The following is a 13,845-nucleotide window of genomic DNA, read 5'->3' on the forward strand; positions in this document are numbered from 1 at the left end:
TCTTACAAGGACACTTATCCTGTTCATGGGAGCTGTACCCTCATGACCGCCCCCCAACAGCCCCACCTCTAAACCCATCACACTGGGGGACACAGACATTCAGACCATAGCTCCAGGCCCTTCTGTGCCTGGTCGGATCTGCTGGACTGATGGACATGGCTTTGGAGAGATGGATTGTTTCTCCAGGAATCTAATGACCAAAACTTGCCCGGCAGATCTGAGCTCATGGATGAGGGAAGGACACTGTGGTCCACTTTCATTTTATAAGTGTTGCCAAGAAAGTTATGAAGCTGGAAACGTCACATCGGGCCATGGTAAGGAAGGTGCTGTGGGATGAACTGAGTGCCCCCTAAATTCCCGTGCTGACACACCAGCCCCCACCCAGCATGACTCAGTCTGGCACACAGAAGATAGTGAGGTTAAATGAGGTCACCAGGGCAAGGCCCTCATCTGATAGGACCCTGGCCTTACGAGAGGGAGAGACAAGTCAGTGGCTCCTCCATGCAAGGACCCAGTGGGAGGGTGCCCCGCTGCCAACACCTTGACCTTGGACTTCAGCCTCCAGAACCGTGAGAAATAAATGTTTAAGCCCCTAGTCTGAGGTCCTCAGTTACTACTGCCACCCAAACAGACCACTACTCATAAATTAAATGTGGCTGTTTTTAAAAAGGACAGTTGATTGAACATGAATAGCAACATTCAAGCTTTTATGTGGGCCAAATGTAGACATTTCTATTTATTTGTCTTTGTAAAATGGCCTTACTAGTCTGTAGCTCCATGGACAAACAGCGAGCTCCACACGTATGTAAAGAGTATAACTCAATGGGTTTGGACACATCTTTTCCTGTGACACTGTCGCCACGTGAAGACAGTGGATGTGTATCCGTCACCCCGAGGAGCTTCCTCATGCCCTTCATTGTCCCCTCCCTCCTCCATGCTCTGGTCCCCTGGCAACCGCTGCGCTGCCTCTGTTGCTACAGGTCAGCGTGTGTTTTCTCAATTTTGTAGTCCCAGAGTCACGCAGGATGTTCCCTTTGCCTCTCTCATCTGGCTTCTCTCACTCAGCAGAGCTGTTCTCCGAGTTGCCCAAGTTGTGTGCTGACAGTTCACTTCTTTTTGTTCTGAGCAGGGCTCCAGGGAAGCACTCTGTCTGTTCATCCCTGCCCCTGTCTATAGGTGTTGCGTCCAGCCGGTGCACGCTCACGGAACCCCGGTTCACGCTCACGGAACCCCGGTTCCCGCACACCGTCTGCAGCACCGGTGTGGGCCGTCTCTCTGTTTCAGCCAGTCAGGGTGTCTTCATCCCTTCTTTCGGGTTTTGCTTTTCCCAAATGACCAATGACTAGTGTTAGTTTGTGATTATGGTAAATCTATTTTGATCCTGTAGAAATACAACACAAAGGTCCCGTAAGAATCTTCACTGTTTCATTGTACGTAACAGCAAAAGATCGGCAGCGACCCTTCCCGGGGTAGTGGGGGGGCAGTGGGCCAGCACACAGCAGTGTAGTGACGTCCCCGTGCGGTGTCCCAGGGGAAGTGGGCTTACAACAGGGTAAACGCTCACGGCAGAAGAAGGGGGCAGGAAGGGCAGACAGAGCAGTGCATCCACGGCGCTCTCTGTGTGTGCATGTGCGTGTGTCACACACGCATGTGAATGGACCAGATCTAGAAGCTCTTTATCCCTGGACTGGTTTACTTCCAGGTTTTCATAGCTCTACATGAAACTCTCATGAACATTCTCTGCACGTGGAGATTTGGTCAAGGTAAATTGCCAGAGGGGGAGTTCCTTTGTCACTGGTCATCGAGGGGACCCTTGGACACGTGAGTCTGTGTGTGTGTGTGTGTGTGTGTGTGTCGGTGCCAGAGCCCACGTGGAATGGCTGTGCTTCCTGGCAGCCTTGCCGGGCAGGGCCAGATTCTGAGCCTGGACGAACCCCTCATCTGTGTCGGACTCTTCCTACCATTCCCAGCTCGCTTTCTTCCAGATTGACTTTGGAATCACTTGTAAAGCCCAAAACTCTTCTGGGGGTTGACTGGCATTAGGTACAAGAATAGAGTATTTTGGGGAGAAGTGCCTTTGTTATACAGCTGGGCTTGCCCACGGAGAATTGTGGGAGTGCTCTTCATTGATTAAAAAGTGTTCGCTCATGTCCTTAGGGATTTAGTTGTTCTTCTTACATAAGCCCTTCTTGTTTCTAAAATGCATTAGATGTTCTGTACATGTATTTGCGCTGTTTCCAATGGGGTTGTTTTCCATTGCACATTTCAACTGGTTGCTGGCATGCAGTAAACCATCCATTTATGGAATCTGGAAGTGGGCCATCTTTGTCAATTTCCCCCAGGGTATCCAGCTGATTGTCTTGAGTTCTTTAGGTAGACAGGCATACCATTGACCAACACTGAGTCTGTGTTTTTTCCTCATGTTGCTAGCGTTTTCTGGAACAGTTTAAATAATGATGATGCTCTCAGGAGTCCAAGACTTCAGTGCCACCAATAAGATCGAAGCTGATCTTATCAACTTGCTCTCTTGCTCTTGTCTCAGTTCCACGTGGTGTTCCAGACTGGGCAGCACGCTTCGATGTGGCCACTGCACGGGCCCAAACCGGGGACTCCGCCGTCTCTAACGTGTGGCTTTGCAGTGGCTCCATTCCCTGCCACCCCTTCCACTGGCAGAGGGGAGCACGCGGAGGCCTCAGCGGCACGTGGTACTTCCCTGCCGCCTTCACAGGAGGAAGCCGTGCCCAGCTACACCCCATCCCAGGGAAGGGCCGCATGCCTGGGGCGCGTGGTCCCGTCCCTGCCCCACCCCCGCACACCTGTCTTACTGGGCCTGCCTCTAGTGTGTCGCCGTCATCCCAACCTGCAGGCTTCCTCGTGTGCCTGTATCACCAGGGGTCAGTTTGTTCCTTGTGTGTTAACCCTAATGACTTCTTACTTCCGTATAGCAAGAAACGTATGCCGTTCATTTCGGTACCTGACCCGTTCGGAAAACACTGAATCACTTTTTTCCAAGAACAGAGCCCTGCCTTACCTGGTTCCCTCTCCTCGTGCCTCTGGTGACGAGTGTACACAGGCCTGACTCTCCCAGCACCTGGCAGGTGCGCCGATTTGGGTGCAACACAGAGGAAGGAACACTGAGCTTGGAAGCAGAGTACATGGGTTCAAGTTCAGGATCACCACTTCTGTGTTTGGGGCTGCTGGGCCTCTGCACAGGAGACATCTGTGACCGGGGGCGGGGGTGGGGTGGGCCAGGGGGCACTGCCCATGGGCAGGAGGGCATTCAGCAGCGTCCTGGCCTCTGCCACTAGATGACAGAGGCCAGGGGGCCCCTGGCCTCTCTAGACTGCTGGGTGTGAGTGACACATTTCTTCATTCAGACTTGTGTAGTGGGATGGCCCGTTCTGTATAGCTGGAAGCTTTGTGACTGAGCCGGCGACCCTGGACCGCCCTGCACCACTGGGGCCCGTCACTTCTGAGGGCAGATGCAGGCGCACTTGTTCCTTGACAGTGAAGGGGTCTGTGGGCCCTTCAAAGGTGCAGGGCGTCCTGTGCTGGCCCGTGTCCTCGCAGTCTGTGTGGCGTGGTGCTGGCTGGCGTCAGGCTCTTCTAGGGGGGCTGCAGGGGGGTTCTGTCTCCACCCTGAGCACGGAACCTTCGTTGTCTTTCTTGGGAGGTCGTGTTCTCCCAGCTCCTGCTTTGTGCCAGCCGCACAGTCTGTGTCCTGGCTCTCGCTGTCCTGGGCAATTTTACAGCTGCGGGTGTCGGAGAGAAGAGCCAGCTTTGGGCTTGAGCTGATCTGGAGGGAGCCAGGCTTTCTTGCCGCAGTCACTGTCTCTGTCTCTGTCTCTGTGTGTCTTGTCAGAGGCCCCCTGCCCCCAGCCCTGAGAGCTGCTGCACCCACGTCTATGCAGACAGCTTGTCTGGGGGCAGGGGGTGCAAAGCACAGGTCAGATAGAGATCAGATCAAGCAGGTGGTGCAGCCTGGAGAGGCGTGTTCTCACCTCTCAACCTGAGACCAAACTGACCCTGGTCACAGTCTGGCGCCTGACCCCTGGGCTGGGGCACCCCAATCAGAGCACCCCGGGAAGATGAGGCCCAAGCTCTAGCAGCCACTCCGAACCCATCCCGCTCTAGCGCCGAGGATCGGGGAGGGCCCCTGGGGCTCTCTAGAGAAGGCTGCTCCGCCCTGGAAGGGCTGAGAGTTAGTCTCCTCATTTAGCCGGTTCTGTTCTGGGTGTGAGCTTGCAAGGATGTTCAGTTCTGTGGAGGAGTTTTGGAGACTGTTAGAGGTTTGTAATGAGAATCTGTCCCCGGGATTTCTTTCTTCTCTTCTGGCTCTGAATTTAAGGAGTTGATGTCCAAAATAGTAGGCTTTGGTTGGCTTGTTAAATATATCACTTGTATGTGAATTACAATTTGTTTAAGCGAAAGCAGAAAAATAACATAGTTTCATACACTGCATCGCTTAGTATCTTCGTGGCACGATTACTTTTATTAGATCTCTGGTTTGTGATTATAAAGGTTTAAGTGTTTCAGTTTTCTCTGTGTCATGTATGTTTCAGGGTTTAGAGTATGTTCTGAAGTGTGTGTGTTTGTGCCTTAAGCTCATTTTCATGTGCTCGACTATAGAACTCAGTTGCCTTGATCTCTTCTTGTCATGTTCCATCATTTCTGAGCCAGGTGGCCCCCAAAAGAGAGTGATTCCCTTTAGTGGGCTCCTGTGACATGCTTGTCACCCCTTGCTTTTCAAGTCTGTGACCCTCCAAAGTCACTGCCATTCGACTCCCTTTACTGATGCAGCTGCTGGCTCTGACGTCCCTGGGGCCGCCCTGCCCCAGGGACAGCGTTTCAGCTGAGCCGGGGCCCCCTCGAGGCCCCCACAGGGCCAGGGGTGAGGGTGTGCATGTCAGGAAGTGCTGAGCAGCTGCGCCGAGGTTGGAAATGGACAACAGGTAAGTCTGGGGACACGGAAAGCATGATGGCCACCCACCCAACCTTTCTGTGTGGCAAGACCGGGAATGTGGGTGTCCGTGAGGGAGAGTGGGGGTGTCCATTTATAGTCTGCATGTGGTAATGCATTCAGAAGGGGGCACAGTGAAGCGAGACGGCATGTCGGGTCCTCGGGTCATTGTGACGGAGAGACAGAGCAGGCCCACAGTCCTGTCTGTGTGTCCGTGTGTCCGCCCTCAGCTGGGGAAGTGGAGCTGGAAGGGAACTCAGCGCCATTCAGCTCCTTTTTTATTCTAACCCACAAGACCCCTGACAAGTAGGTGGGGGCGCCGCCCCGCTCAGGTCCTAGTCTGCAGCCCACGCCCCTCACTGTGTCCCCTGCTGTGGCTGTTCTGGACTCTCTCTCATGCGTGGGACCAGCATAGCACTCCTGGGTGCGTCACTGTAAATGAGCCCGTGCAACTGCCAGGCCCTGAGCAGGGCTGTTCCCCCCGGGTGGGGTGGGGTGGTTCGTGAGCGCCCTCTGCACCCGGCCGCCGCTGAGCCCGCCTCCACGGCCGGCCTGGAGGAGCCATGCCTGCCCCCTTTGTCAGCACTTTGCCGGGCCTCCAGCAGGTGGTCGTGCTCAACCCAGGTCCACCTCCCTGGGCAGCCTGGTGTTTGCCCAGAAAAAGTGCAAGTTAATATTCACTGCAACAATAAGGTAAAGCTGATTCAAAAGAAATAAAATAAATAAAGTCTTAAAAGAAAAAAATGTATTCCAATGTATCTAACTGATGGCGGAAGGTAGAGTTAGCCAGAGCGCTCTACTGGTGGCTTTATTGCTGGCTGGGATCGTGGGACAGGGCTGTCATAACCGTGTTGAAGTTGACTGGTCGGGTTCCCTGGGTGCAGTACATGACGTTTCAGTAGGTGACGTATTTAAGAAGGAAGCCCCTTGTTTACAGAGAAGTCGAGCAGGTGTTGGTCCCAGTTAAACGAGAGCTGAGCTCAGTGGCTGCTGGGAATCCCAGAGAGGCCATGGGACATCCCGGTGAGACACTGTCTGGGCAGAGCAAATGAGACGTTTCCTGGTCTCTAGTAACAGCGCTCGGATGTGGTTCAAAACTTCCTTTGTAAGCTTTTATCTTGTATTTTATTGTTTTGTTTAAAGGTTCCCCTGCTGAGCCCATGACTACAATGAGATTAAAAATATTGCAATTATGTCTTACTTATAGCTCAAGAAATGCTTTTAAAATAATATGGTGCCTGAGTAAAATAAATGAGGAAGTTTAATTTCCCGTTTAATTACAGTTTCTCCTTTCTGTTTAGCCCTTTAAAAAGGGATTTTGAAAACACGGCCATTTTCTCCTTCCCATACATTTGTTCCCTGAGGTATTTATTCTGTAGTTGTACAAGAACATCGTGTTTTGTTTTTTTTTAAAGTATACAGCGTTTTTATTCAGTGGCCAGTCCCTTTGGCTTTCTGGTTTCCTGAAAAACAACCCAAACAATGGAACACCCGGGGAACTATTCTCTGCGCTTTTCCCCCCTGGAGAAGGGTCTTCCCAAAGCAAAGCCCAGGGTGGGGGCTGGAAGGAGAGGGGTGGAGCCGGGCGGCACTCATGAGCCGGCCTGGGCTCCCACGCCAGCCACTCCTGAACCCCTCCACTCCTGAACCCCTCGGCAGGGGGATGCCGGAAACCAGGGGCTTTCAGGCACCAGGAGGTGGCGCTCAGTTCCCGGTGGCTATTCTGCTAATGAAGGGTTAAAACTCATACTCAGCAGAGGCCGAACCAAGTCCCTGGGTCCCTTCAGAACTTGTTAGAAGGAGTTCTGTCTCTCCTGGTCTGGGAAGAGTTTTTGGTTCAGTCCAGCGCGTGACCACCATGCACGAGTTGGTGGTTCTTAGAGCTCGCTGGCGAGCACAGCTGCGTGAAACGCAGCGCTCGTTTCTCTTCTCCTTCCTGGAGGCGGTGATATATCTGTCCCATTTCTAGGAGTACAGTTCCGTGGCAGTCACATCGCTGTGCCAGCGTCCCACCATCCATCTCTGGAACATCTTCATCTCCCCAGGCTGAAACTTTGTATCTGAGAACGAGTTCCCTGTCCCCAGCCCCCCGCACCCACAACTGATTTTCGCGCCTATGAATCTGACTGCTCTAGGGACCTCGCACAGCTTTTGTCCTTCTGGGACTGGCTTCACTTAGAACACTGTCTCAGGGTTCATCCCTGTTGCCGCAGCTGTCAGATCATCCTTCCTGTCCAAGGCTGACTCACGTTGCGTCGTGTGGACCACATCTTGTTTATCCGTCACCCATAAGCGGTCACCGGGGTTGTTTCCCACCGGTTTGTCTGTTGTGATCGGTGCTGCAGTCAACATGAGTGTGCAGACCGCGTGTTCCAGCAGGGTGGCTGGATCGCATGGTAACGGGATAAACAAATCAAGTGTGTCCGTTTGGAGGGGATGCTGGCGCATTTCATGGGCCCAGTTGTGAGCTGTAGGGCCTCATGCTCACTTGTGGAGGCTTCCCAACCTGGGCTGCTCTGAATAGAAGGCTTTCTTTTTCAAAAGCAGCAGCAGCCCTGGGCGTCAGGTTCGACCCCACCTCTTGGAGAGGGTGCAGCAGAACCCCCCCAGTTTCCTACTGTCTTTGGGGGCCCAGTGCGGGGCTGGCCACTCTGGCCACCACGATGCCCCAACCAGGCACACGAGCTGACCATTCACAGGTTGAGTGGCTTCCGAAGAAGCCATGTGGCTAAACCAGCACACTGAGCCTGGAATTCCTAGCTGCTGGAGGAAGGAATGAATCACGAGCTAACTCTCGTGCTCTTTGAAGTTTGCCCTAAGAATAAGATGTTCCCCCAGGGCTGTGTGTTAGCTGTCTGTGGGGCTAAAGGGAAGGTCTCATAAAGGCAGACATTTGGGGAGCCAGCATGGGGACTCGTGTCCTTTACCACTGACCAGGCACAGCCAGTTCTTCCTCGGTGGTCTTCCTCAGTGGTCTTCCTCAGTGGTCTTCCTCAGTGGTCTTCGGTGGTCTGGCGCCTGAGCTTCAGCACAGAGAAGAGAGTGATGGGGAAAGATCACCTTTTCCAGTGAACCACGAGGTGGGGTGGGGCTCACGCCGGCGTGTTTATGAGATGCTACTCAGTACTGCTTCCACAGAAGGGGTTTCACTGGGGCCTGAAACCCCGTTCCCTGCATGAATTGTCACCCTGGGGAGCAGAAGTTCCATCTGGGGAGTCCTGTTCCCGGAAGTGCTGTGAGACCTACATGTGGAAAGCATTTTCACCTGGTGATGCTAATGAATCTCCAGTCTTACAGCTCACAAAGCCTTCCTTTCCCTCCCTCCCTCCCTCTCTCTCTCTCTCTCTCTTTTTCAGTTGTCACCCAAGGACGTGTTCATTGATTTTAGAGAGAGGGGAAGGGAGGGAGAGAGGGAGAGAAACATCGATCACACAGGAGAGAGAGGTTGCCTCCTGTATGTGCCCTGACCAGGGACTGAACCTGGAACCCAGGTGTGTGCCCTGACTGGGAATCGAACCCACACCATAGCCTTTCGATTTGTGGGATGATACTCAACCGACCGAGCCTCACTGGCCGGGCCACGAAGTGTTTCTTCAGAAACTCTCCCATTAAGCATCACTTCCAGGGCTGGTGCCAGAAAGTGGCGCATGTGGTTCAGCCATCTCACTGGCCGGGTGGGTCCACTTGCCCCGTCTACCTTCAGAAGGGCAGAGGAATGAGATGGGCGCGGCTCGAGGGAGCCAGCCAGGCCCAGGCAGGTGACTGCCACATCGCTGGCACCTCAGAGGCCCCGAGGGCACACTGAGCAGACGTGAGACTTGGGAGTGGGTGGGCAAGTGGGAGCCCCATGGTGACGACACGAGGCACGTGTCTCTGCGACCCCCCCACCCCGAGTTATGGAGAACGCCCGCCCGCCCGCCCGGACAGTAGGCCAGCAGGCGGAGGAAGGCGCTTCCTGGGCGCGTGTCTGCGGAACCGGCCGGGCTTGTCCTGCAGGACCTCAGCTGGAAGACGGAGGCGCTGCTCTCACGCCTGTTCTTCTGTGGGTGTGAAAACCCTGCTGTGTGGGTTTCGGTCACTTCCTCCCTCACTTGTTTCTTTTTTGGGTCTTTTTGGACCTAAGAGCATTTAAATATTTTGTTGGCTTTACCTTTGGTTTAAGATACTAGACTCTCATAATATTTTAAGGTATTTCTTGATGACCTCCAGTTTATTTTTTTAATGTTGTTTTTTTGAATTTGAGAGTTCAGTTAGACCGCAGGCTTCTGGTGAAAAATGCTGTTTTCCTCCTCGTCCCTTTGCCTCCCACATGGTCTCAGTGTTTATTTTAGAGGCGGCTCCTTTTGTTTGTTTATAAAAATACAGTGGTCATGCCCTGAGACCAGAAGGTCCAGAGGCCGGCCCCTCTGCCTTGTGGACAGAGTGCACCGGTGTCGCCCATGTCTGTGACTTCCTCCGGGCAGCCCACCGCATTGCAGGCACAGAGGGCTGAAGACTCCAGGAAGGACCAGACCTGCCCCCAAGGGGTCTGCCCCTAGGTCCGACTGTCGGGCAGGGGAGGGTGAGGACAGTGCTGTGGCCAGGGACAGGTGTGCACGTGGTGCCCAGCTAAGGGGTAACTAGGTGTGGCAGTGGCCGTCCTACCTCCGAGAGGGGAGGAAAGCCAGCAGGCTGCCTGGGAAGGATGGCGGCCAGGCCCCGCGTGGGTTTCTGCCATCACAGAGCACGAGGGGCAGGCGGTAGTCACGCCGGGAAGGCCTCTGAGTGGCTTTTTTAGGAAGCGTGGACTTGGCCCTGCGGCCTTCAGTAAATATTTGTGTGAGTTATGTCCACTGTTGTGCCAGACACTTGGTATTATAAGACTGAGTCACGAGGCCCCACTCAGCCACAACATCTGGGCTGACCAGCATGACCGCTCCCACTCCCAGCAGGCTCGTCGCCAGGGATGCTTTAGACAAGACCAGTGTCACTTGACCTGGTGACTGTGTCCCCTGCTTGGGGACACAGCCCTGGAGCCAACAGGGTTCTGTGTTTCTGCTGTGGACCCAACTGGTGAAACTCCAGGAGTCACAGCCTAAAAGTGTCCCCACCCGTCTTTTCTGGGTGACCCCTGACTCTGACCACCTGGCTGTGACGGGTGGTTCAGGGCTCTTCCCTGTGCTGGGCAGCTGCAGGGTGCACAGGGTCTCCACGGGGCGGGAGGCCCCCTCCATGAGCCTGCGGGGTGCTCCATGTGGCCTGAGGCTGCCCCAGACAGAAGCACACGCCCCTCCCCCAGCCCATGCACGATTCCCCGGGTGGCTGAGCAGCTGGCCCGATGGTGACAGTCACTTTGAGGGAGACAGTTTTCCCTTGCTCTCGAGTCTGGAGACTGCCTCATGCCCAGCAGTGCTGGGGGCGCCCCTGGCACCACGTCCTGAAGCCTGGCTTGTGCCCCTCGGACCTTCCCGTGCAGGTCCTCTGCCCTCTTGTCCTGTCTCGTCTCTTGCAGCCACGGTGGCCTGCTGCCGTCTCCCACCGTCACCATTACCACCACCACCTTCTCCCTCATGGGTTTCTCCTCCTGCTCTCCAGGCGCTTCAGAGTAACCTGAAGTACTCCTTATTGCCACGGCGGCGCGTCATCAGCAAGAGACTGGCGCAGTGCCTGCATCCCGCTCTGCCCAGCGGCGTGCACCTGAAAGCCCTGGAGACCTATGAGGTCATCTTTAAAATCGTGGGGACCAAATGGCTGGCCAAGGATTTGTTCCTGTACAGGTACGATGGCTTCCCCGGGGCCCCTTTTATAATCCAAGGAACCCAAGCCCCAGTTCCCAAGACTGGTGAAGGGCAAGCTGGCGGGATTCAGGGGGCGGGGCTCACGCAGGGAGGTGGCCTCCTGCACAGCCTCCCAGACGGCCTGTTAGGGGTGTAGTGTGCGTGCCAGAGAGGAGCCTGCTGTCTGCTGGCAGCACGAGGGGCTGTGTCAGGACAGACAGGTGCTGACGTCCCCAGTTTATTTATTTATGTTTTATTTGTTGTTGTTATTTTTGCCCTCACCCAAGGATATTTTTTCATTGGTTCTAGAGAGAGAGGAAGGCAGGGAGGGAGAATGAAACATAAATGTGAGAGAGATACATCAGTTAGTTGCCTCCTGTAGGTGCCCTGACTGGGGATGGAACCCACAACCTGGGCCTGTGCGCTGACCGGGGATCAAACCTGAGAACTTTCAGTCTGCGGGATGACGCTCTAACAGACTGAGCCACCTGGTCAGGGCTACATCTTTAGTTTAGGTGGCCAGCTGGCTGCACACCTGGGACCTCCGAGTACGCGTCTCATTCATCCCACCCCTCCCCTCTTCTTCCCCAAAGCTGCGGGCTCTTTCCCCTGCTGGCGCACGCGGCCATGTCAGTGAAGCCTGTGCTGCTTGGCCTGTATGAGAAGTACTTCCTCCCGCTCCAGAAGCTGCTCCTGCCCAGCCTCCAGGCCTTCATCACCGGCCTGCTGCCCGGCCTGGAGGAGGGCTCGGAGATCTACGACAGGTGGGTCTCAGCCTGCTGGCGGCTCCGCCCGCCCCGGGCAGGGGTTGGGGGTGCAGGGGGCTGTTGTTGCCACCCTGCCTGTGCAGTGTTCTGACAGCTCAGGCGGTTTTCGTGACTGTCTGTGTGGTAAGGTGTCCGCCCAGCCAGGGTTGTGGCTTATGGGGCACAGCCCATGTCAGCCACTCACTGGTCTCGGCTGGGCTGAGAAGAGAGCGTCAGTGGTGGCGGAAGGAGCCGTGTTTGCGGGGGGGCACAGAGAGGGGCAGCCGGGCCGTACTGGGGAGGACGGAAGTCGTGGGGCTGGGGGTTTGGTGTGGTTTCTGTGGTTGGTGGGTTTTGAATAGAGAAGGTTCGCTTTCTGGGCTCTACACCGGACACTCACGTTGGAGCCTCACAGCTGGGACGGCAGGAGTGCTTCTCATTTGGCAGAAAGCCGCTTGGGTGTTAGTCCCAGCTGCTTTGTTCCTCACTCTGCTCTCCATCGCTTACATTGTAATACCCATTAATTTCTTTCAGAATAAAATGAGACTTAAAGCTGTGTTTACTGGTAAAGAAAACGAGCCGGAGTGCTGTGATGTGGAAGGAGGGGCGGCGTGTGGCAGTGGAGAGCCCTCTGCCATGGGTCAGCTTGCGCGGCCAGTGTCCCGGGCAGCGCACTCTGGGAACGTGCGGCGGAAGGCAGGGGCGGGCGAGGCGCTGTGTGTGTGCTGCCGGTTTGCACTGGGTTCTATCTCAGCGCTGGTCGCCCTGTGAGTGGGTCCTGGGGAGAGAGGGGCCCTCCCGGCGTCCTAAACCTGTGCTGGAGGAATTTGCCGTAGGGCTCTCTTCCTCGCTCAGGGCCATCCTGTCTACGCAGGGGACACAGTGACCCATCTCCCCAACTTGCTGTGACCTCAGCCGCTGGGTTGCTTTGCCCCAAGTGGGGCCTTTGCTGCATTGCCCAGACCCCAGCAAAGATGTGCTTCGTGCGCTCAGCCCTGGAAGGAAAATCGGTGCCTTCGGCCGCCGAGCCATCCCGCACGCTTCTCCTAAAGCTTGGCTGTATCTCAGGCCTCTCCATTTGTGCTTATGTTCTCAGAGGATGAAACCTCGCAGCCTTTGCTACAGATATTTTATGAGACAAAAAGGCTCAGACTAGTTTTAAGGAGAACAGGATTTATTTCTAACATAAAAAGGTAGCAGGCTTTTTGTCTGAAATGTTTTTGTACTCGCTGAACAGATTATTGAAAAGTCAGCTGGAGACAGTTTGGGTCGTAATAGGGAGAGAGAGGCAGCTGTTGTGAATGGCAGCTGTGTGTCAGACGCTCATCAAGGCGCCGGGGACGTGCCTGCCGGGAGAGCTGACCGAGCAGTGATAGCCCTGTCCTCCCGGGCTGAGCGGTTTACACAGACTACCGGCGTTTTCACACCACCTCCCTCTGTTTCCCCGTCTCATAGCAGCAAGCTGACATGCACAGAGGTTCAGCTTGTCCTGGGGACCCAGCCAGGAGGCGGACCCAGAGTTTAGACACCAGGCACCTGGGGAGGCCACTGCATTGCACTGGGCCAGTCCTTCTGTGACTGTTTTCTGCATTCTGTGCGGACGGGAGGCACGGGAGAAAGGGGGCGCTCCGGATTCTGGCTTGGATCACGTATTTAAGTGAAGGCCCTTGGTGGGCATTTGCCTCTGCTGTCTTATTGGCAGATGCTCTCACCCGGCCGCCAGCTCCGTCTCCACTGTGGACAGGGAAGGTGCCCTGGTCAGCGGCAGGTGCACCTGAGCAAAGGAGCACCTGGCTGTGGTCCGGGTCGGGAAAAGCAGCCATGACCCTTGGTGACATTGCTGACATGCTGTCGGGGGAGAGACCTAGAGAAAGATGAGGCGAGTACGTGTCGCCTCAGTGGGAGAGCTTCCCGGAGTGGGAGTCAGTGCACAGAGGTGCTGGGGCTCGGGGACAGGGGGCAGTGTCCCAGGCTTCCTGGAAATGGCAGTGGAGTGGGAGGCCCAGGTGCATTTTGTCCCCAGTGCTTCTGAAGTCAGATGTCACTTGGCACATGTTTGGCTGGCTGTGCTGAAGGTGGGGCCACCTTTTTCATAATTAAAGTCTACAGTCAGTCACATCCACTTTTTTCCCACATGTTAATGACTCCCTGTGCCTTGATGTAAGTGGCTGTCCTGCTTGTCCCCTTTCAATAGAGGTAGCGCTGCCATCTGGTAAAGTTGCCAGGCCAGAAGCAGAGGGGTCTCACCTGGCCTGTTGGCCAAGAGCTGTAAGCCTCAAGTTGTGTGTGTTCTAGCGACTTCCATTTCAGTGACTGTGACAGGTGCACAAACACAGAGAGACAGGAGATGGCAGTAGCTCCGCACAGTGAGGACAGTGGTGTT

The 13,845-nt window shown here is 55.1% G+C and overlaps 1 protein-coding gene across 3 annotated transcripts in view; it reads left to right on the top strand.

The window, feature by feature from the left end:
- The window catches only part of DOP1B (DOP1 leucine zipper like protein B), an 84,088-nt gene that overhangs the window by 12,284 nt on the left and 57,959 nt on the right, over positions 1 to 13,845 (top strand). For all 3 annotated transcript variants that reach the window (XR_005065681.1, XM_037040614.1, XM_037040615.1), the window contains exons 3-4: positions 10,535 to 10,716; positions 11,310 to 11,480. Coding sequence is in view for 2 of the 3 variants with exons in the window: in XM_037040614.1 (XP_036896509.1) it covers positions 10,535 to 10,716; positions 11,310 to 11,480 (353 nt within the window). In the remaining variant the exon portion in view is untranslated. The remainder of the gene's footprint in view (positions 1 to 10,534; positions 10,717 to 11,309; positions 11,481 to 13,845) is intronic.

This window comes from Sturnira hondurensis, unplaced genomic scaffold, assembly GCF_014824575.4.
Source record: "Sturnira hondurensis isolate 20B ecotype Veracruz unplaced genomic scaffold, ASM1482457v3 Scaffold0002640, whole genome shotgun sequence".
NCBI lineage: Eukaryota > Metazoa > Chordata > Mammalia > Chiroptera > Phyllostomidae > Sturnira > Sturnira hondurensis.